The sequence below is a fragment of the Salmo salar genome, chromosome 20 (assembly GCF_965601325.2).
Source record: "Salmo salar chromosome 20, fSalSal1, whole genome shotgun sequence".
NCBI classification, from domain to species: domain Eukaryota; kingdom Metazoa; phylum Chordata; class Actinopteri; order Salmoniformes; family Salmonidae; genus Salmo; species Salmo salar.
Window position 1 is genome coordinate 20,550,707 of NC_138310.1, and position 20,958 is coordinate 20,571,664.

Below are 20,958 nucleotides of genomic sequence, written 5' to 3' on the forward strand. Positions count from 1 at the left end.
GCTTTGTGATGGCCACTCCAATACCTTGACTTTGTCGTCCTTAAGCCATTTTGCCACAAATTTGGAAGTATGCTTGGGGTCATTGTCCATTTGGAAGACACATTCGTGACCAAGCTTTAACTTCCTGACTGATGTCTTGAGGTGTTGCTTCAATATATTCACATAATTTTCCTCCCTCATGATGCCATCTATTTTGTGAAGTGCATCAATCCCTCCTGCAGAAAAGCACCCCCACAACATGATGCTGCCACCCCGTGCTTCACGGTTGGGATGGTGTTCTTCGGCTTGTAAGCCTCCCCCTTTTTCCTCCAAACATAACGATGGTCAATATGGCCAAACAGTTCTATTTTTGTTTCATCAGACTGGAGGACATTTCTACAAAAAGTACGATCTTTGTCCCCATGTGCAGTTGCAAAACGTAGTCTGGATTTTTTATGGCGGCTTTGCAGCAGTGGCTTCTTCCTTGCCGAGCGGCCTTTCAGGTTATGTCGATATAGGACTCATTTTACTGTGGATATAGATACTTTTGTACCTGTTTCCTCCAGCATCTTCACAAGGTCCTTTGCTGTTGTTCTGGGATTGATTTGCACCTTTCGTACCAAGGTACATTCATCTCTAGGAGACAGAACGTGCCTCCTTCCTGAGCGGTCCCATGGTGTTTATACTTACATATTATTGTTTGTACAGATGAACGTGGTACCTTCAGGCATTTGGAAATTGCTCCCAAGGATGAACCAGACTTGTGGAGGCCTACAATTTTTTTCTGAGGTCTTGGCTAATTTCTTTTGATTTTCCCATGATGTCAAGCAAAGAGGCACTGAGTTTGAAGGTAGGCCTTGAAATACATCCACAGGTACACCTCCTATTAACTCAAATGATGTAAATTAGCCTATCAGAAGCTTCTAAAGCCATGACATAATTTTCTGGAATTTTCCAAGCTGTTTAAAGGCACAGTCAACTTAGTGTATGTAAACTTCTGACCCACTGGAATTGTGATACAGTGAATTATAAGTGAAATAATCTGACTGTAAACAGTTGTTGGAAAACTTTATTGTGTCATGTACAAAGTAAATATCCTAACCAACTTGCCAAAACTATAGTTTGTTAACAAGAAATTTGAGGAGTGGTTGAAAAACGAGTTTTAATGACTCCAACATAAGTGTATATAAATTTCCGACGTTAGGGATATTTTCAGCGGCAGGGACTGAGAGGGTAGACAGGATTGAGCAATGTAAAGAGAGATCCTTGATGAAAACCTGCTCCAGAGCACTCAGGACCTCAGACTGGGGTGAAGGTTCACCTTCCAAAAGGACAACAACCCTAAGCACACAGCCAAGACAACGCAGGAGTGGCTTCGGGACAAGTCTCTGAATGTCATTGAGTGGCCCAGCCAGAGCCCCGACTTGAACCCGATCTAATATCTCTGGAGACCTCAAAAAAGCTGTGCAGCTACGCACCTCATCCAACCTGACAGAGCTTGAGAGGATCTGCAGAGAATAATCAGAGAAACACCCCAAATACAGGTGTGCCAAGCTTGTAGCGTCATACCCAAGAAGACTCAAGGCTGAAATCACTACCAAAGATTCTTCAACAAAGTACTGAGTAAGGGGTCTGAATACTTTTGTAAATGTGATATTTCAGGTTTTATTTTAAATACATTTCTAAACATTTCTAAAAACCTGTTTTTGCGGGGTATTTTGTGTAGATTGATGAGAGGGGAAAAAACGATTTAATTAATTATAGAATAAGGCTGTAACGTAACAAAATGTGGAAAAAGTCAAGGGAACTGAATACTTTCCGAATGCACTGTACATCTATTCAATCGTTAAAGCCTCAAACTAAGCTCTGCTTTCTCAGCTTTGCATGCAGAATGCACACAGTGTGGTGGCTGAATAGTGCGTTCTACAGATAGGGAAGACTAGAACCAAAATAAAAGGCCCATGCTGAGATCTGTACTGTCAGTGATCAAGGGGAGCCATGTGCTCTAAGCTAGCTGTGCAAAGCTCCCTTAATAAAGCTCTGCTGAGTCAAACAATGATCTTTCTGCACTAAAGATCACATACACTACTGATCAAAGACACCAGTGCTGACTTATCATTCCTCTGTCACCTTTAACATGACAAGTGCCTAACGATCGTTTTGTTCTGCTGAGCATGAGCGTGCTGTATAGCTGAAATAGAGACTTGAGGCTCTAATGGATTCATTCGAGCATCTGTTACCAAAATTAATGAAATGTTAACTTCATCAATCATGTTCTGTGACTGCACAGATCAAACACATGGTAGTTTGACAAAAAAAGATATACCTGCTGCCTTTAATTTTAGTTGATGGTGGGTTGTAGTCTCAAAGTACCTGAAACCATTTATCATACAGGCCTTCCCATCAAACACCCACATCTACAGACCAGGTTTTGTATGGGTGCTCTGGAGTTTAACAAACCTGACTAACCCCACTAGCACATTGGTCCAGCTCAAACATAAAAACATTAGTCCAGATCACTATTTTAGGGCACCCCAAGAGTCAACCCTGGCACTCACAGCTTAACCACCAGTGCCCATCTGACACACAGAAGATGGTGATAGATTAAACCAGGCAGCAGAGAGGGAGACCTTAATGGAGTTGTTTAGAGGGAGAGAGGCGGGTGGGCCTCATTCATATTCACAGCAGTGGTGAGTGAGTGAGAGTGAGCATGAGAGAGTGAGAGAGAGGGGAGGCTCTGAGTGACCTCCTAGATTGGCCCTGATAAGGGAAGCACTGGCGGAGAGCAGCTTTAAAAGGTTTGGCTCGATATTTATTTCATATATTTTATTTAACCTTTATTTAACTAGCCAGTTAAGAACAAATTCTTATTTACAATGACGGCCAAACCCTAACCCGGACGACCCTGGGTCAATTGTGCGCCGCCCTACGGGCAATGAAAGAGACAGATATCCACCTCAGAAGTTAAAAGTGGTGACTCATCGGATTAGAGGTTGAGAGGAGGGAAAGATGCCCTGGGTGTCTAACTGTGCTTCTGCATGTGCCAGGCTGCCAAGCCAGAGCAGCTGCTACCATTTCCACTGCCCAGCGCCCAGTTACCTCAATCACTTGGGTAGGACGTGGCCATATCTCAGACTGTCTCCTCCTCACAGGACCACATCCAGAACTACAAACACTACAGCCCCAACGTCGAGGAATAAAGGGGGTCATAGGATCACTTTCACCAAGGAGCTGGAGGAAGGCCTGGTCTGGACACTGAGCAACAAGTGTTGTAGTAAGCTACTACCTCTCCAAGCTGCTAGAGAGTGGAACAGTACCCCAGAGCTACTTGTCCCCATTCCAGAAAAGGAACCATGACGTAGTGATGGAGATCAGGAGGCTAGGACTGTTGTTTGATTCTGAAAGAATCAGTCTTCATAAACTGTCTTTCTGTTCCATATACAGAAATGCTGTATAGCCGCCTTAAGTTAGAATGTGATCCTGTACATTTGATTAGAGCTTGCAGTACTTTTGCATTGATGTGATCTAAACAAAGACAATGGCACAAGAATAAACTAACGTTCTGAAGGACCAGATGAGGTGGAAAGCTAACTTCTATCCAGAGTGAACAGGGGAGGGTAGAACTGGAAAAAAGAGAGAAGGGATGATGGATAAAGAGAGAAACATGGAAAGAGAAAGGAAAAGAGAAATCACACCTGCCCTGTGTTTCTGTCTGGTTTTTGTCTTTGTGCTCCCCTCTTTTATGGCTGTCACTGAGTGTACAAAACATTACGAACACCTTCCTACTATTGAGTTGCACCCCCTTTTGCCCTCAGAACAGCCTCTATTCATCAGGGCATTGACTATACAAGGTGTCGAAAGCGTTCCACAGGGATGCTGGCCCATGTTGACTCCAATGCTTCCCATAGTTGTGTCAAGTTGGCTGGATGTGCTTTGGGTGGTGGATCATTCTTAATACACACGGGAAACTGTTGAGCGTGAAAACCCAGCAGCATTGCAGTTCTTGACACCGTCAAACTGGTGCACCAGGCACCTACTACCATAACCCGTTCAAAGGGATTTAAATCTTTTGTCTTGCCCATTCACCCTCTGAATGGCACACATACACAATCCATGTCTCAATTAATGTCTCAAGGCTTAAAAATCCTAACCGGTCCCCTCCCCTTCATCTACATCTTTCACATGGATTCACTTGGTTAGTCTATGTCATGGAAAGAGCAGGTGTTCCAACTGTTTTGTACTCTGTTGTACATCCGGGGAACACTCCACCTCTCTCTCTCTCTCTCTGTCCCTTTTCTCTCAGGATCTCAGTCCTCAGCTCCTCTCTGCACCTTTCTCATGGGCTTTTGCTTTGTACGCTAAAATAAAAATGGTTTCCCATAACTAAAACTTCTCTCAAATACGGGAGGTACAAGTGCTTTTATGAGTTCACTTGGGAGCTTTTGATTCATTTACTTCATCTATTCTTCTCAGCTTTGGATGTAATGACTGTAAACCATGGCACCAGTGTTCATTAGAAGATAGGAATATTCTTTCTCTCTCACTCAACAATCGTAACACTGATGTGGTCTTATCTAACAATGCGTAGAACATCTGTTGTAGCTCAACATAACCCCATTGTGTCACTCAACAACATTCCTGCCTTGACAGGGAGGGCATCACACATTCACTTCCGTATTGCTGACACACACACACACACACACACAAACACGCACCACCCCTCCCACCGCATCCACAGTTTACATTAACAAGCTCTCCCTCTCCTCCTTCCTTTCAGGTACACAATAAAACTGTACTGTATTATTGTGTACATGATTTACATATATTGTGTGCTATTTCCAATAAAACAGAAATTCAGAGAGACAGAACAATTAATAAGAATGAATGACAAGAATAGGTAGACCTATACAGGAAATGACAAGAAGAGGTAGGCCTACACAGGAAATTACAAAAATAGGTAGTCCTATACAGGAAATGGCAAGAATAGGGTAGGCCTATACAGAAAATTACAAGAATAGGTAGGCCTATACAGGAAATTACAATAATAGGTAGGCCTATACAGGAAATGACAAGAAGAGGTAGGCCTACACAGGAAATGTCAAGAATAGGTAGGCCTACACAGGAAATTACAAGAATAGGTAGGCCTATACAGGAAATGACAAGAATAGGTAGACTTATACAGGAAATTACAATAAAAGGTAGGCCTATACAGGAAATATAAATAATAGGTAGGCTTATACAGGAAATTAGAAATAGTCCATGGTCCTCCTAATTGAATGGTCCCGATATCTCCTTAGATCCAGCCAGTTATCCTTCAGTTCAGGACAGAAGGGTGATGGAGTTAGCTCTACAAAAGTCCCTCTGCAAAACATACACGTAGCCTTTCTAATACACATGTCCTCTTTTATCTTTACTCTGCTCTGCTCATCCTTCCTGTTCACATGTGGGTCAATAATGTTTTGATTTCAAATGGTGGCGGCTGAGGGCCAAGTCATACCCGACCTGTAGCACGTAGCAGGAATCCTTCTCAGAACTTCCCCCACACACACTGCAGGCTAGTATAGAAACCACACACAGCAAGATGCCGTCAACAGCAATAGAACCAAGACTGCAGCTACTGCCGGTTGTCATCTGCACATGAAAACGGAAAGTGATAGCTTTAATTTTATGCAATTCTATCTTTTTCTACCACAAGCCACAAAACTGTTTTGAATTAGTCATTGAGGATTGCAAGCACAGAGAAGGCAGGTCAGAGGAGAACAGGTTCTCACGCCTGCAATACCAAAACAAATAAGGAGGAGAAACAATGCACGTCACTGGCCATAGCAACGGAACAAAGCCGCTCTGATAGAGTTTATCTCTGTAGTCAGTCACACACACTAGAATGTCAGACCAGCAACCCACACAGTAACCTAATGTAAATCTCAATTAGTAGGAAGAAAATTAATCACCTAAGAGCTACAGTGTTTGTGAAGAATACTGTGTAAACAATTTATCTGAAGCTACCACGTTCATCTGTACAAACAATAGTACGCAAGTATAAACACCATGGGACCACGCAGCCGTCATACCGCTCAGGAAGGAGACACGTTCTGTCTCCTAGAGATGAGCGTACTTTGGTGCGAAAAGTGCAAATCAATCCCAGAACAACAGCAAAGAAGCTTGTGAAGATGCTGGAGGAAACAGGTACAAAAGTATCTATATCCACAGTAAAACGAGTCCTATATCGACATAACCTGAAAGGCCGCTCGGCAAGGAAGAAGCCACTGCTCCAAAACCGCCATAAAAAAGCCAGACTACGTTTTGCAACTGCACATGGGGACAAAGATCATACTTTTTGTAGAAATGTCCTCTGGTCTGATGAAACAAAAATAGAACTGTTTGGCCATAATGACCATCGTTATGTTTGGAGGAAAATGCCGAAGAACACCATCCCAAATGTGAAGCACGGGGGTGGCAGCATCATGTTGTGGGGGTGCTTTGCTGCAGGACGGACTCGTGCACTTCACAAAATAGATGGCATCATGAGGGAGGAAAATTATGTGGATGGAAAATTACGTGGATATATTGAAGCAACATCTCAAGACATCAGTCAGGAAGTTAAAGCTTGGTCGCAAATGGATCTTCCAAATGGACAATGACCCCAAGCATATTTCCAAAGTTGTGGCAAAATGGCTTAAGGACAACAAAGTCAAGGTATTGGAGTGGCCATCACAAAGCCCTGACCTCAATCCTATAGAAAATTTGTGGGCAGAACTGAAAAAGTGTGTGCGAGCAAGGAGGCCTTCAAAGCTGACTCAGTTACACTAGCTCTGTCAGGAGGAATGGGCCAAAATTCACCCTACTTATTGTGGGAAGCTTGTGGAAGGCTACCCGAAACGTTTGACCCAAGTTAAACAATTTAAAGGCAATACTACCAAATACTAATTGAGTGTATGTAAACTTCTGACCCACTGGGAATGTGATGAAAGAAATTAAAGCTGAAATAAATCATTCTCTCTATTATTATTCTGACATTTCACATTTTTAAAATAAAGTGGTGATCGTAACTAACCTAAGACAGGGAATTTTTACTAGGATTAAATGTCAGGAATTGTGAAAAACTGAGTTTAAATGTACTTGGCTAAGGTGTATGTAAACTTACGACTTCAACTGTGTATATATACAGTCATGTCCAAAAGTTTTGAGAATGACACAAATATACATTTTCACAAAGTCTGCTGCCTCAGTTTGTATGATGGCAATTTGCATATTCTCCAGAATGTTATGAAGAGTGATCAGATGAATTGCAATTAATTGCAAAGTCCCTCTTTGCCATGTGAATTAACTGAATCCCCAAAAAACATTTCCACTGCATTTCAGCCCTGCCACAAAAGGACCAGATGACATTATGTCAGTGATTCTCTCGTTAACACAGTGAGTGTGAGTGTTGACGAGGACAAGGCTGGAGATCACTCTGTCATGCTGATTGAGTTCGAATAACAGACTGGAAGCTTCAAAAGGAGGGTGGTGCTTGGAATCATTGTTCTTCCTCTGTCAAACATGGTTACCTGCAAGGAAACACATGCAGTCATCATTGCTTTGCACAAAAAGGGCTTCACAGGCAAGGATATTGCTGCCAGTAAGATTGCATCTAAATCAACCATTTATCGGATCATCAAGAACTTCAAGGAGAGCGGTTCAGTTGTTGTGAAGAAAGCCTCAGGGCGCCCAAGAAAGTCCAGCAAGCGCCAGGCCCGTCTCCTTACGTTTATTCAGCTGCGGGATCGGGGCACCACCAGTACAGAGCTTGCTCAGGAATGGCAGCAGGCAGGTGTGAGTGCATCTGCACACACAGTGAGGCGAAGACTTTTGGAGGATGGCCTGGTGTCAAGAAGGGCAGCAAAGAAGCCACTTCTCTCCAGGAAAAACATCAGGGACAGACTGATATTCTGCAAAAGGTACAGGGATTGGACTGCTAAAGTCATTTTCTCTGATGAATCCCCTTTCCGATTGTTTGGGGCATCCGAAAAAAGCTTGCCCGGAGAAGACAAGGTGAGCGCTACCATCAGTCCTGTGTCATGCCAACAGTAAAGCATCCTGAGACCATTCACGTGTGGGGTTGCTTCTCAGCCAAGGGAGTGGGCTCACTCACAATTTTGCCTAAGAACACAGCCATGAATACAGAATGGTACCAACACATCCTCCGAGAGCAACTTCTCCCAACCATCCAGGAACAGTTTTCCATAAGGCAAAAGTGATAACTAAGTGGCTCGGGGAACAAAACATCGATATTTTGGGTCCATGGCCAGGAAACTCCCCAGACCTTAATCCCATTGAGAACTTGTGGTCAATCCTCAAGAGGCGGGTGGACAAACAAAAACCCACAAATTCTGACAAACTTCAAGCATTGAAGAATTATGCAAGAATGGGCTGCCATCAGTCAGGATGTGGCCCAGAAGTTAATTGACAGCATGCCAGAACGGATTGCAGAGGTCTTGAAAAAGAAGGGTCAACACTGCAAATATTGTCTCTTTGCATCACCTTCATGTAATTGTCAATAAAAGCCTTTAACACTTATGAAATGCTTGTAATTATACTTCAGTATTCCATAGTAACATCTGACAAAAATATCTAAAGACACTGAAGCAGCAAACTTTGTGGAAATTAATATTTGTGTCATTCTCAAAACTTTTGGCCACGACTGTATATAAGAATGATACAATGTCCTTAAAGTCATAGCATAACATGACGTAGTCACAAGTTCTACATTTTGATTAGTCATAAGCTGCTGTGGAGTTTCAAGCGTGTTGAATTCCATGTAAAAATAACATCTCATGGAATGAAATTACAAACAACAGTTTGTGTGTCTAATGTCATGATCTGCATATGTAACAGTCATGTAGTGTTACATGACTGTGTGTGGTGCATAGGTGTTTATTACATTGTCTTTCCATCATCAGGAGAATGAGAGGTAAACAGTGGTGAGGCAGCATTGAACCCTATCACTGACCAGTGGCAGGGAGAGTGTTGGGGTACAATAGAGATGGCTGATAAGCCCCTGTGTTGTGCTATGGGAGTGGGTGGAGTGAAAGGGGATCAGTCCAGAGCAGTGTTTAGAGCTTCAAGCACCCCTCTGGGGAGGGGAATGGATCGATCCACTTTGGATATGAGCCAACCCATTCCCAGCCTCCAGCCAGAGATCCTTCCACAAACTAGGCAACCCTGTAAGCCTGTGCACACGCAATCCATTTTTTACACTTCACCATAGACTGGTATCTTCTCTTCACAAGCCAATGCTGAGCTGAGCACTGTGTAAACCCTGTGTTTAGAATGGCAATAGCATGCAGATGTGCTGGGTAGGCTGATAGAGAGAAGGGCCCTGCTGCACAGGCTGTGGTGGGTGCTGCTGCCATCATCCTCCACTGATTACAGGGAGAGGAGTTCAAATAGAGCTGCTGCTCTCTCATTCTGGTAGTATGGGCTTGGTGCGTGTAGGTCTATGGTCTGGATCCTACCCATAGGCGGGACGGTTTTGCCCAAAGCCACAGGAGACTGTCCAGATCCCAGAGAGCGTGTAGAGAGGACACACACCATCCAACTGACAGAGTACTCCATCACTCACACTCCTGCTAGGACACCATGGACACACAAGCGTAACACAACGCTGCTCAGGGTCAGATTACCAACTGGGCACGCAGAGCACGTGCCCCGGGGCCCCGAGGCACGTGCTCCTCCTTGAGACATATCAAAAACACTACTCAACTATCAAGAAGGAGACACTCGCTTTGGTACTGGCTCTTCATTACATCGAGTTTTATGTAACGGCCTCTACCCCTATGGTGGTCTATACCGATCACAACTCTCTCTTTTCCTGCAAAAGACGAGCTCCACGAACCGCCAACTCCTTCGCTGGAGTCTCACATCGCAAGATTTGCCCCTTGAAAACAGACATGTCCATGGTAAGGACAACTTGGTTACTGATCGTCTTTCAAGGATGTGTTTAGCCCTTGTGTAGCCCTGGCACACATTTTGTTTTGACTGCAATTTTACCATATTGGAGTTTAGTTTATTTTTGGTTTAGCTCATTCCAAGTGGGTGAGCGTTATAGAAAACGTCAGAGTTTTAGGCTGCTATAAATAAAGAAAAATAAGTTTTAAAAAGACATTTTTTTTTTATATACACTAGTTTTAGAACACCTACTCATTCAAGGGTTTTTCTTTATTTTTACTATTTTCTACATTGTAGAATAATAGTGAAGACATCAAAACTATGAAATAACACATATGGAATCATGTAGTAACCAAAAAAGTGTTAAACAAATCAAAATATATTTTATACTTGAGATTCTTCAAAGTAGCCACCCTTTGCCTTGACGACAGCTTTGCACACTCTTGGAATTCTCTCAACTAGCTTCACCTGGAATACTTTTCCAACAGTCTTGAAGGAGTTCCCACATATGCTGAGCACTTGTTGGCTGCTTTTCCTTCACCCTGTGGTCCAACTCAGTCCAAACCATCTCAATTTGGTTCAGGTCGGGGGATTGCGGAGGCCAGGTCATCTGATGCAGCACTCTATCACTCTCGTTCTTGGTAAAATAGCCTTACAGAGCCTGGAGGTGTGTTGGGTCATTGTCCTGTTGAAAAACAAATGAGAGTCCCACTAAGCCCAAATCAGAAGGGATGGCATATCGCTGCAGAATGCTGTGGTAGCCATGCTGGTTAAGTGTGCCTTGAATTCTAAATAAATCACAGACAGGGTCACCGGCAAAGCATCCCCACACCATAACACCTCCTCCTCCATGCTTTACAGTGGGAAATACACATGCAGAGATCATCCATTCACCCACACCGGGTCTCACAAAGACACGGCGGTTGGAACCAAAAATCTCAAATTTGGACTCCAGACCAAAGGACAGATTTCCACCAGTCTAATGTCCATTGCTCGTGTTTCTTGGCCCAAGCAAGTTTCTTCTTATTATTTGTGTCCTTTAGTAGTGATTTCTTTGTAGCAATTCAACCATGAAGACCTAACTCACACAGTCTCTTCTGAACAGTTGATGTTGAGATGTGTCTGTTAGTTGAACTCTGTGAAGCATTTATTTGGGCTGCAATTTCTGAGGCTGGTAACTCTAGTGAACTTATCCTCTGCAGCAGAGGTAACCCTGAGTCTTCCATTCCTGTGGCGGTCCTCATGAGAGCCAGTTTCATCATAGCGCTTGATGGTTTTTGCGACTGCACTTGAAAAAACGTTCAAAGTTCTTGAAATGTTCCGTATTGACTGACCTTCCTGTCTTAAAGTAATGATGGACTGTCATTTCTCTTTTCTTATTTGAGCTGTTCTTGCCATAATATGGACTTGGTCTTTTACCAAATAGGGCTATCTTCTCTATACCAACCCTTCCTTGTCACAACACAACTGATTGGCTCAAACGTATTAAGGAAAGAAATTCCACAAACGTACTTTTAACAAGGCAGACCTGTTAATTGAAATGCATTCCAGGTGTCTACCTCATGAAGCTGGTTGAGAGAATGCCAATAGTGTGCAAAGATGTCATCAAGGCAAAGGGTGGCTATTTAAAGAATCTGAAATCTAAAATATATTTTTATTTGTTTAACACTTTTTTGGTTACTACATGATTCCATATGTGTTATTTATTAGTTTTGATGTCTTCACTATTATTCTACAATGTAGAAAATAGTAAAAATAAAGCAAAACTCTCGAATGCGTAGGTGTTCTAAAACTTTTGACCGGTAGTGTATAAAAAAAGTGGTTGTTTTGTCTTGTATGAAAGACTGCCCGTGTTAATTGGTTTATTTTGGAGAAAGCGGCGCATTTAAGTTGATCATGTTGTGATATGGAAGTCATTTTCTGTTGCTTGTGAGTAAACTTGTCAAACAAAAATATGGAATATATTTGTGGTCTTAAGGGGGAAGGTGTTACAGGCTTTGTTTTTTCCATTTATATTTTGAGGTTGGACGTTGGCACGTGGGGCACAATGATTTATTTAAAAAAAACAATCCTTTATCTGCTCTTCCCTGTTTTATTTTTCACCACTTTTTGATTTGGTGTGAGTTTTTCTTTTGTTTTCCTCTTCTTGGGTAAATTTTGTGGGCACTCATGGTGGGTGTCTCAGTACTTGTTGCTAGTCAACTTTCTCTCAGCCTCAAGGCAAAATGTGTAGAATAGCAGGAAATTTGCTTTAAAACTGCATCATTTTAAGTCGGTGCCCCGGGGCCCCAAATGCGGTAGTCCGACCCTGACCCTGTTGTTTTCAGCCTCTAGCTCCATCCACAGCTGCAGTAGACAGCAGCACCACTGGTATATTAACCATGGTCTTCCACCAGAGGAACAATCTGAGGCCCTGCAGCAGGCTAGTTGATTGTGGTTTTGCGCTTGTCCTTCACACTGCAAACATCCACTGTGAACAAATATATTGAAAGCCATAACAAACAGAGCCGAGGCCACGGTTTCCCATTCCAGCGTTCATTTAAATGGTGGCTGTGCATCAATATCACATAGCCTCTCACCAGGGCCCTATATGAAGACAGCCACAGCTGCAGGAGCCTATCACAGTTTTGAGAAGGTAGAGGAGGGGGGTCTGGGGTGGGTGTCCAGGATGCTGTCCGTCAGCACCTGTTGTGACAGTTTTATCCCAGCTGAGGGGGAAGGTAACACGGAGAACGGCACAATGAGGAGCGATAAACGTCAGGCACAGGCCCAGCACCATGGTAATGGCTGACAAACGGTTGGCTGGCTCCTTTCTCTCTCTCTCAGCCACCCAGTCTCAGACACATGTGCAGCTCTATTCTATCAAAGGACACGACGACAAGGACAGCAGAAATCACCCACAGCACTTTCTTAGGCTTTTAGGCAAGTGTGACAGGCAGCCATGCTAAGATACTGCCTCGTCACATTCACACCAGCTAACATGATTTCACCGTGGCTATCAATTGAAGACCAATGACTTTGAATCCAACTGAACAATTCATTTCACTTCAAAGTAACATTTGTTGTGCCAATCCTCATAAGCTACACAGCATATAGGATAGCAAGAATGTTTTGCTCATGCTGAGTAAGTTGATATTCTATGAAAAAAGAAATGCACCGGCTAGTAAAACTCAATGAGATTTCCTCCCCTTTCTCTCCTGCCCTCTCTCTGACACGGTGTCATGTTCTATGCCGTGTTAATATAGAAGTCTGGCCATTGGGACATAGAAGGTTCATCAATTAATGAATCACTATGATACATTAATTGTTCAGGTGAATGAGCCTGCGAGGCTAATTGAGGTGTCAAAGGATTCTCTATAGCTGAGACTGAACAGCTTTCTGAGACCTCCCCCACATGCATGCATCCTCTCCCACAACACACTGTGGCAGCATTTACATCTAAAACTCAGACAGGAACGCTTTGATAATCTTAGGCAAAAACACTCTCATATCTGAGAAGCAAACGTGTCCAAGAAACAGAAGCAACACAGGCAGAGAAATTAACACCTCAGTGGAATACATTTGTAAGCTCAATGACCAAACAACCTATAGGGAGATCAGAAGCCTAGTATGTTTCTGTTGATTCTTGCTGGGATTGTGACCTTTGGCCCCAAGTTTTATGATCCAAATAATAATAATAATATAGAACAGTCTCAATTCGTTGGGGCATTGACTCTCCAAGGATTTCGAAAGTGTTCGACAGGGATGCTGGCCCATGTTGACACCAATGCTTCCCACAGCTGTGCCAAGTTGGCTGGATGTCCTTTGGGTGGTGGACCATTCTTGATACACATGGGAAACTGGTGTGCATGAAAAACCCAGCGGCGTTGCAGTTCTTGACACAGTTCTACCACACCCTATTCAAAGGCACTTACATTTTTCCTTGCACATTCATCATTTGAATGGCACACATACACAATCCATGTCTCAATTGTCTCAATGCTTAAAAATCCTTCTTTAACCTGTCTCTTCCCCTTCATCTACACTGATTGAAGTGGATTGAACAAGTGACATCAATAAGGGATTCACCTGGTCAGTATATGTCATGGAAAGTGCAGGTATTCATAATGTTTTGTACAATCAGTGTATGTGATAGTATACAAATGAAAGCAAGGTTTAAATGATTATGTTTTGTCAAATATTATATCTGTTTGGGTTTCTTGCGGTCAATTTGCTGTTTACTAATTATTTGTAATTATGTTCTGGCCCCTTGACCATCCACTCAAGAAAAGAAATCAGCCTGCGGCTGAAACTGGTTGATAATCACTGATCTATAGGATATCTCTATCCTGTATTTCTAAGAGTATCTCTATTTACTAGATTGAGTCAATGCTGCTTTTCTCATCATGAATGACTGATAGGTTTGTACCTGAGAGTGGCAGCACTGTGAGTACTGGTAAGAGGCAAGAAGATGAAGCATGAAAATGCAACATCAAAACCAAACGTGAAAACTAATTATCTTTCACATTGTTATTTTCTGACAGAAAATATCCTTTTTCTGTTTGATGGCGCTGGAGAGAGTGAGGATTACAGCAGTCGATCACTTGAAATGCTTGGCTGCCTCATTGACGGTGACCTTTGGCAAGGTCATGACTTTAAAGCATAGAAGATGAGGTAATGATTAAGGTGGTTATTAAACTTGTTTTTCATCTGATGAGCATTAATGGTCCTCGGAGTGCTTCCTCTTCTGTTGTAGCAACAATACCCACCTCAACCTGTGGTTCAGATAGGTCCCAGTACATTTGGATCTCTCGCCTGACTTCCCCAAGGAGTTCAATTCAATTTGTTGTACGCAGTGGCAACTCGTAATTTTTTGGAGCCCCACAATTTTCTTCTTTGATGACAAAATTTTCCAACGAAGGACAACAAGGTGAGTCCGAAAATGTCTTATATGCTGCTGCATAAATTATGTAATATGCCAGGGAGATATGGTCAGCCATATCAGCTATGTTTTTTAAAAAAGGCAGTAAACGAGGCTGAATGAACTGTTTCGCTGCCAGACAAGGCTCCGCTGATAGCCAGGTGTAGCGGTGGTAAGGATTCACTCCATGGTGCTGAAAAGAAAGCTCTGCTGTTGGGACAGCTTTATGTAGGCACTAACAGTTTGTGGGCACCGCTTGGACCCGGTATAGTGCAGTTAATGTATTGTTTAGTGTTGTGTTGTGGCTTTGCTGGCATGCATCTAAAATAAATGTTTTTGAGTTTGCCCCACCATGATGCTAATATCGCCAATGGTTGTACGGCAAATACAGAAATAGATGCACATCCTTCAAGGGTGGTTTCCATAATAACTTGAGCTAGGTTGCAAAGAAAATGTACACCATAATGGACGGGTCTATTGGCTAAGAATGAACATCTGAATAATATGTACAGCATGCTGTGGCATGAACTGCACCTTTTACATTGTTCATCTATTCTACCATTGAAGTTCATAATGGGGAAATACAGTTATATAAGTGTCTGTGACCCCACATGCATCACATGATAATGATGATGAACGACACAGGTGTTTGACTGGTTCTTACCTGTGTCCTGTCTAAACTGGTGCATGGACTGCAGGTCGATGATGTAAGAGGCCAGTTGGGTATCCACCTGTCCAAGGACCACAGTCCCCCGCACGTCCCCCTTCAGTACGTTCTCTATGTGGTGGCACGTTGCCGCGCTGTAGGGCCGCCAGCGCCCATGTTCGTTCAGCCACTCCCACACCACCACCCGGGCCAGGTTCTGAGGAGGGTACCCCAGCCCGTTGACCGACACCAGCACCCCAGAGCCTGGGCGTGCCATTGTTCCACTATGGCAACCGTGGTTTAGCTGCTGCTACTACGGTACAAGAAGACCACTGCTACCCAGCAGGCTACCAGAGATGCCCAAGCATTTGTTCTTCTTTTTTAAAACAACAATTAAAACTTTGATGTCAGTAGTCACTCTGATAGTCCTCGGTCAAATGGTGGTGTTTCCAGAGCACAGGTCCAGTGGAGTCATCTGGTTCACTTAGAAGAAACTCACTGTCATCCTGAAGGTGGTTTTTTTTCACTGCAGTTTCTTTAACCAGCCTCTTTTTGAAATGCCAAAAGCAGCTAAGCTCCCTCCTCTTATGGCTTGATGTGTTTGAAGTGGCAGATGATGTTGATGAGCTTTGCAGAAGTATACAACCGGAGCAGTCTCAGAAAACCCAAGCAGATGAACATGGGATATACACTCTAAATCAGACAGGAGACAGGAAAGAATGTGACATAAAAAACGGATAGAAAATGCACATTGGTAGGATTTGTCCTGAGCTGACTTAGAAACGAAATCTCACCATGTCTTAACTAAAAGGACACATGCCAACAAAAACATTATGATTTAAATACGTTCAAAGGATACCATCAATACTTCACAGTGTTATTACTCCATAATAAGCATGCTGCCCCAGGATCCTATACTTTGCATAGTTATTTCTAGGAAGTATGGTGACACAATGTACATGTTACCATATCGACAGCAATGTAAGGATGATTGGAGTCTTTATCTTTTCATTTTGGAATTTATTTACAACATCTTATTTATTCATTATTTACAATCATGTGCACGATATTCCTCAACGGTATTCTACAATATTATCGAGGTCTCTTTTTTCGATACAGGGTTCGCATTCCTATTCAGCTCTTAAGTGTTTATGTGTTGAATATAATTATAGCTTAATCCAACACATACTAGGCTACCGAGATCTTAATTATACATTTAAAAAATATATATATATTAAGTATAGCTACGTCCAAGCACAATTTTGTCTGGACTCGACAAACCATTGTAATAATAATCGAGGTTTTGTTCTAATCCCGTCGAGTTTGCAATGATTGCCTATTTTGGTCGGCAGACAGACCTGTAGGTTGTGATCGAGGCGAATGTTGCCTATTGCAAATTCAAGCAAAAATAAACACAGGCGCAAATCAAATCATAGGTTGTGATTTAGTATAACGCAGGAATACTTACAAAAAGGGTATTCGATTCTTCAGGACAGTAGCGTTATTCAAACCTGTGCTATGTCCTCCCTTAAAATTACAAATAAAATATATTTCAGATGATGAATTGCCTCACAATCAAGCAGTGCCGGGTGTTATTTCGAAATATTTTCATTTTTCCGTTCTATGCATCTCAGTTTATCCGAACTCAGACAGCCTGCTATGGATAAACAATAAAACGCATGCCCCAATTACAATCACCCGAACGTTTGAGGTGCGGAGCCATTATTGCTATAGGACTGGTCTGGTGGTTTTCCCCTTAGATGTATCAAATTAATTCGCTCATAAACTGAACATGCAAAAGTGGTCGAAAATTACGCACAACGGTCCACGAGCACCTGTGATGCTTACCAAGAAAATCTCTACTATTACCTTGGCTGCGCGCGTAATCGCGTTGCGTTGTGGAAAAATGACAGGAAGATGTTGCATCGCTGAAGTGAAAATGAGACGACGGTGAACAGTATGTTCTAAAAACAGCAAAATATTGCTCATGTAAATTAACGAAATCAACTATATTATTTACTCATCAAATAAATAAATCCTTGCATGAAATTGGTCATATTCAACGCTTTGATCTGAACGCTTCCATTGAATTTCCTTAGCCTACATTCGGTAGACCCAAGCCGAGTCTGGGAGAAAAACCTGCGGTGTGTGCATCACAGCACTGGATTGTTGCTCCACAACTTTAAGATAAAATAGTACGCTATAGAGATAAGCCTAACAGAAAGCACCACTTTCGCGGCATAGGATATTTCTACACTTGACTTTATCATAGCGAACTTGATATGTTCGCCATTGGCAGCGGTGGGATTATCTCTGGTTTCCCATGTTTGCACCTCTAACTGCGTGCGCTCTCTCTCCATCTCTCTGTGTCCCGAATAGTGTAACCTGCTACTGTCTCTGCCAAGAGGTCTGGATCTGTAGGCCTATGTCAGGAGGTAGTGTACTTACGCTGTAATCCTATGGTTACATGGTTCAAGCCCTTATCTGGCTGTGTCTCCTCAATCTCTAGGCCTTTGTTCTCTATCCTATGCTTCATTTGGTATTTTAAAATACATGTTTGGTTTTGCCAGTCGGTACTGATAGTATAGTGACATCTTGTGTCTAGATATGGAAATGTAGGCTAGAGGTAAACCTTCCCCGAGTAATTAAATTGGATTGGTCCTAAGTACATTGAATTTATTTCACTCAAGTATTGTAAATTAAGAGTTTACATGTAAAAAACGGCCCATAATTTCTTCCATCCCATAAACTGTCTTTCTCCACATCTTCCAACCTTCTCTGATACAACATGGAGCCCTTTTCTGCCTAAAACAATACATAGAATATGCAGTATATAGACTAGTTGGGCCAGTCCTCTTCTTCATCCCCCCCCCCCACCTTTATTTAACCAGGTAGGCAAGTTGAGAACAAGTTCTCATTTACAACTGCGACCTGGCCAAGATAAAGCAAAGCAGTTTGACACATACTGTACAACAACACAGAGTTACACATGGAGTAAAACAAACATACAGTCAATAATACAGTAGAAAAATAAGTCTCTACAATGTGAGCAAATGAGGTGAGATAAGGGAGGTAAAGGCAATAAATAGGCCATGGTGGCGAAGTAAATACAACATAGCAAGTAAAACACTGGAATGGTAGATTTGCAGTAGATTAATGTGCAAAGTAGAAATACTGGGGTGCAAAGGATCAAAATAAATAAATAAATACAGTAGGGGAAGAGGTAGTTGTTTGGGCTATTTATAGATGGGCTATGTACAGGTGCAGTGACCTGTGAGCTGCTCTGCCAGCTGGTGCTTAAAGCTAGTGAGGGAGATAAGTGTTTCCAGTTTCAGAGATTTTTGTAGTTCGTTCCAGTCATTGGCAACAGAGAACTGGAAGGAGAGGCGGCCAAAGGAGGAATTGGCTTTGGGGGTGACCAGTGAGATATACCTGCTGGAGCGCGTGCTACGGGTGGGAGCTGCTATGGTGACCAGTGAGATGAGATAAGGGGGGACTTTACCTAGCAGGGTCTTGTAGATGACCTGGAGCCAGTGGGTTTGGCGACGAGTATGAAGCGAGGGCCAGCCAACAAGAGCGTACAGGTCGCAGTGGTGGGTAGTATATGGGGCTTTGGTGACAAAACGGATGGCACTGTGATAGACTGCATCCAATTTATTGAGTAGGGTATTGGAGGCTATTTTGTAAATGACATCGCCGAAGTCGAGGATCGGTAGGATGGTCAGTTTTACGAGGGTATGTTTGGCAGCATGAGTGAAGGATGCTTTGTTGCAAAATAGGAAGCCAATTCTAGATTTAATTTTGGATTGGAGATGCTTAATGTGAGTCTGGAAGGAGAGTTTACAGTCTAACCAGACACCTAGGTATTTGTAGTTGTCCACATATTCTAAGTCAGAACCGTCCAGAGTAGTGATGCTGGACGGGCGGGCAGGTGCAGGCAGCGATCGGTTGAAGAGCATGCATTTAGTTTTACTTGTATTTAAGAGCAGTTGGAGGCCATGGAAGGAGAGTTGTATGGCATTGAAGCTCGTCTGCAGGGTTGTTAACACAGTGTCCAAAGAAGGACCAGAAGTATACAGAATGGTGTCGTCTGCGTAGAGGTGGATCAGAGACTCACCAGCAGCAAGAGCGACATCATTGATGTATACAGAGAAGAGAGTCGGCCCAAGAATTGAACCCTGTGGCACCCCCATACAGCCTGCCAGAGGCCCGGACAACAGGCCCTCCGATTTGACACACTGAACTCTATCAGAGAAGTAGTTGGTGAACCAGGCGAGGCAATCATTTGAGAAACCAAGGCTGTTGAGTCTGCCGATGAGGATGTGGTGATTGACAGAGTCGAAAGCCTTGGCCAGGTCAATCAATACGGCTGCACAGTATTGTTTCTTATCGATGGCGGTTAAGATATCATTTAGGACCTTGAGCGTGGCTGAGGTGCACCCATGACCAGCTCTGAAACCAGATTGCATAGCGGAGAAGGTACGGTGGGATTCGAAATGGTCGGTAATCTGTTTGTTAACTTGGCTTTCGAAGACCTTGGAAAGACAGAGTAGGATAGATATAGGTCTGTAGCAGTTTGGGTCTAGAGAGTCACCCCCTTTGAAGAGGGGGATGAACGCAACTGCTTTCCAATCTTTGGGAATCTCAGATGACACGAAATAGAAGTTGAACAGGCTAGTAATAGGGGTTGCAACAATTTCGGCAGATAATTTTAGAAAGAAAGGGTCCAGATTGTCTAGACCGGCTGATTTGTAGGGGTCCAGATTTTGCAGCTCTTTCAGAATATCAGCTGACTGGATTTGGGAGAAGGAGAAATGGGGAAGGCTTGGGCGAGTAGCTGTGGGGGGTGCAGTACTGTTGACCGGGGTAGGGGTAGCCAGGTGGAAAGCATGGCCAGCTGAAGAAAAATGCTTATTGAAATTCTCAATTATAGTGTATTTATCGGTGGTGACAGAGTTTCCTATCCTCAGTGCAGTGGTCAGCTGGGAGGAGGTTCACTTATTCTCCATGGACTTTACAGTGTCCCAGAAGGTTTTTGAGTTTGTGTTGCAGGAAGCAAATTTCTGCTTGAAAAATCGAGCCTTGGCTTTTCTAACTGCCTGTGTATATTGGTTTCTAACTTCCCTGAAAAGTTGCATATCACAGGGGCTGTTCAATGCTAGTGCAGAACGTCCCCGGATGTTTTTGTGTTGGTTAAGGGCAGTCAGGTCTGGAGAGAACCAAGGGCTATATCTGTTCCTGGTTCTAAATTTCTTGAATGGGGCAGGCTTATTTAAGATGGTGAGGAAGGCATTTAAAAAAAAATAACCAGGCATCCTCCACTGACGGGATGAGGTCAATATCCTTCCAGGATACCCGGGCCAGGTCGATTAGAAAGGCCTGTTCGTTGAAGTGTTTCAGGGAGCGTTTGACAGTGATGAGTGGAGGTCATTTGACCACTGATTCATTACCTAGGGACTGAATTTGTACAGTACAGTATGATCACTTGTTTATTACATATCTT

General features: G+C 43.0%; 1 protein-coding gene across 3 annotated transcripts in view; it reads right to left on the reverse strand.

Moving 5' to 3' along the window:
* Nucleotides 1-18,019, reverse strand: part of LOC106579922 (E3 ubiquitin-protein ligase DTX1) — a 56,870-nt gene extending 38,851 nt beyond the window's left edge. Inside the window, exons 1-2 of one of the 3 annotated variants that reach the window (XM_014160325.3) lie at nucleotides 17,904-18,019; nucleotides 15,474-16,148 (exon numbers count right to left, since the gene is read on the reverse strand). In XM_014160325.3, the coding sequence (XP_014015800.1) occupies nucleotides 15,474-15,732 (259 nt within the window). In that variant the 5' untranslated portion in view covers nucleotides 15,733-16,148; nucleotides 17,904-18,019. Of the gene's footprint in view, nucleotides 1-15,473; nucleotides 16,149-16,923; nucleotides 17,814-17,903 lie in introns of those variants that run through there. The other 2 variants (XM_014160324.3, XM_082966283.1) reach the window with 2 other exon arrangements.
* Nucleotides 18,020-20,958: the final 2,939 nt, after the last annotated feature.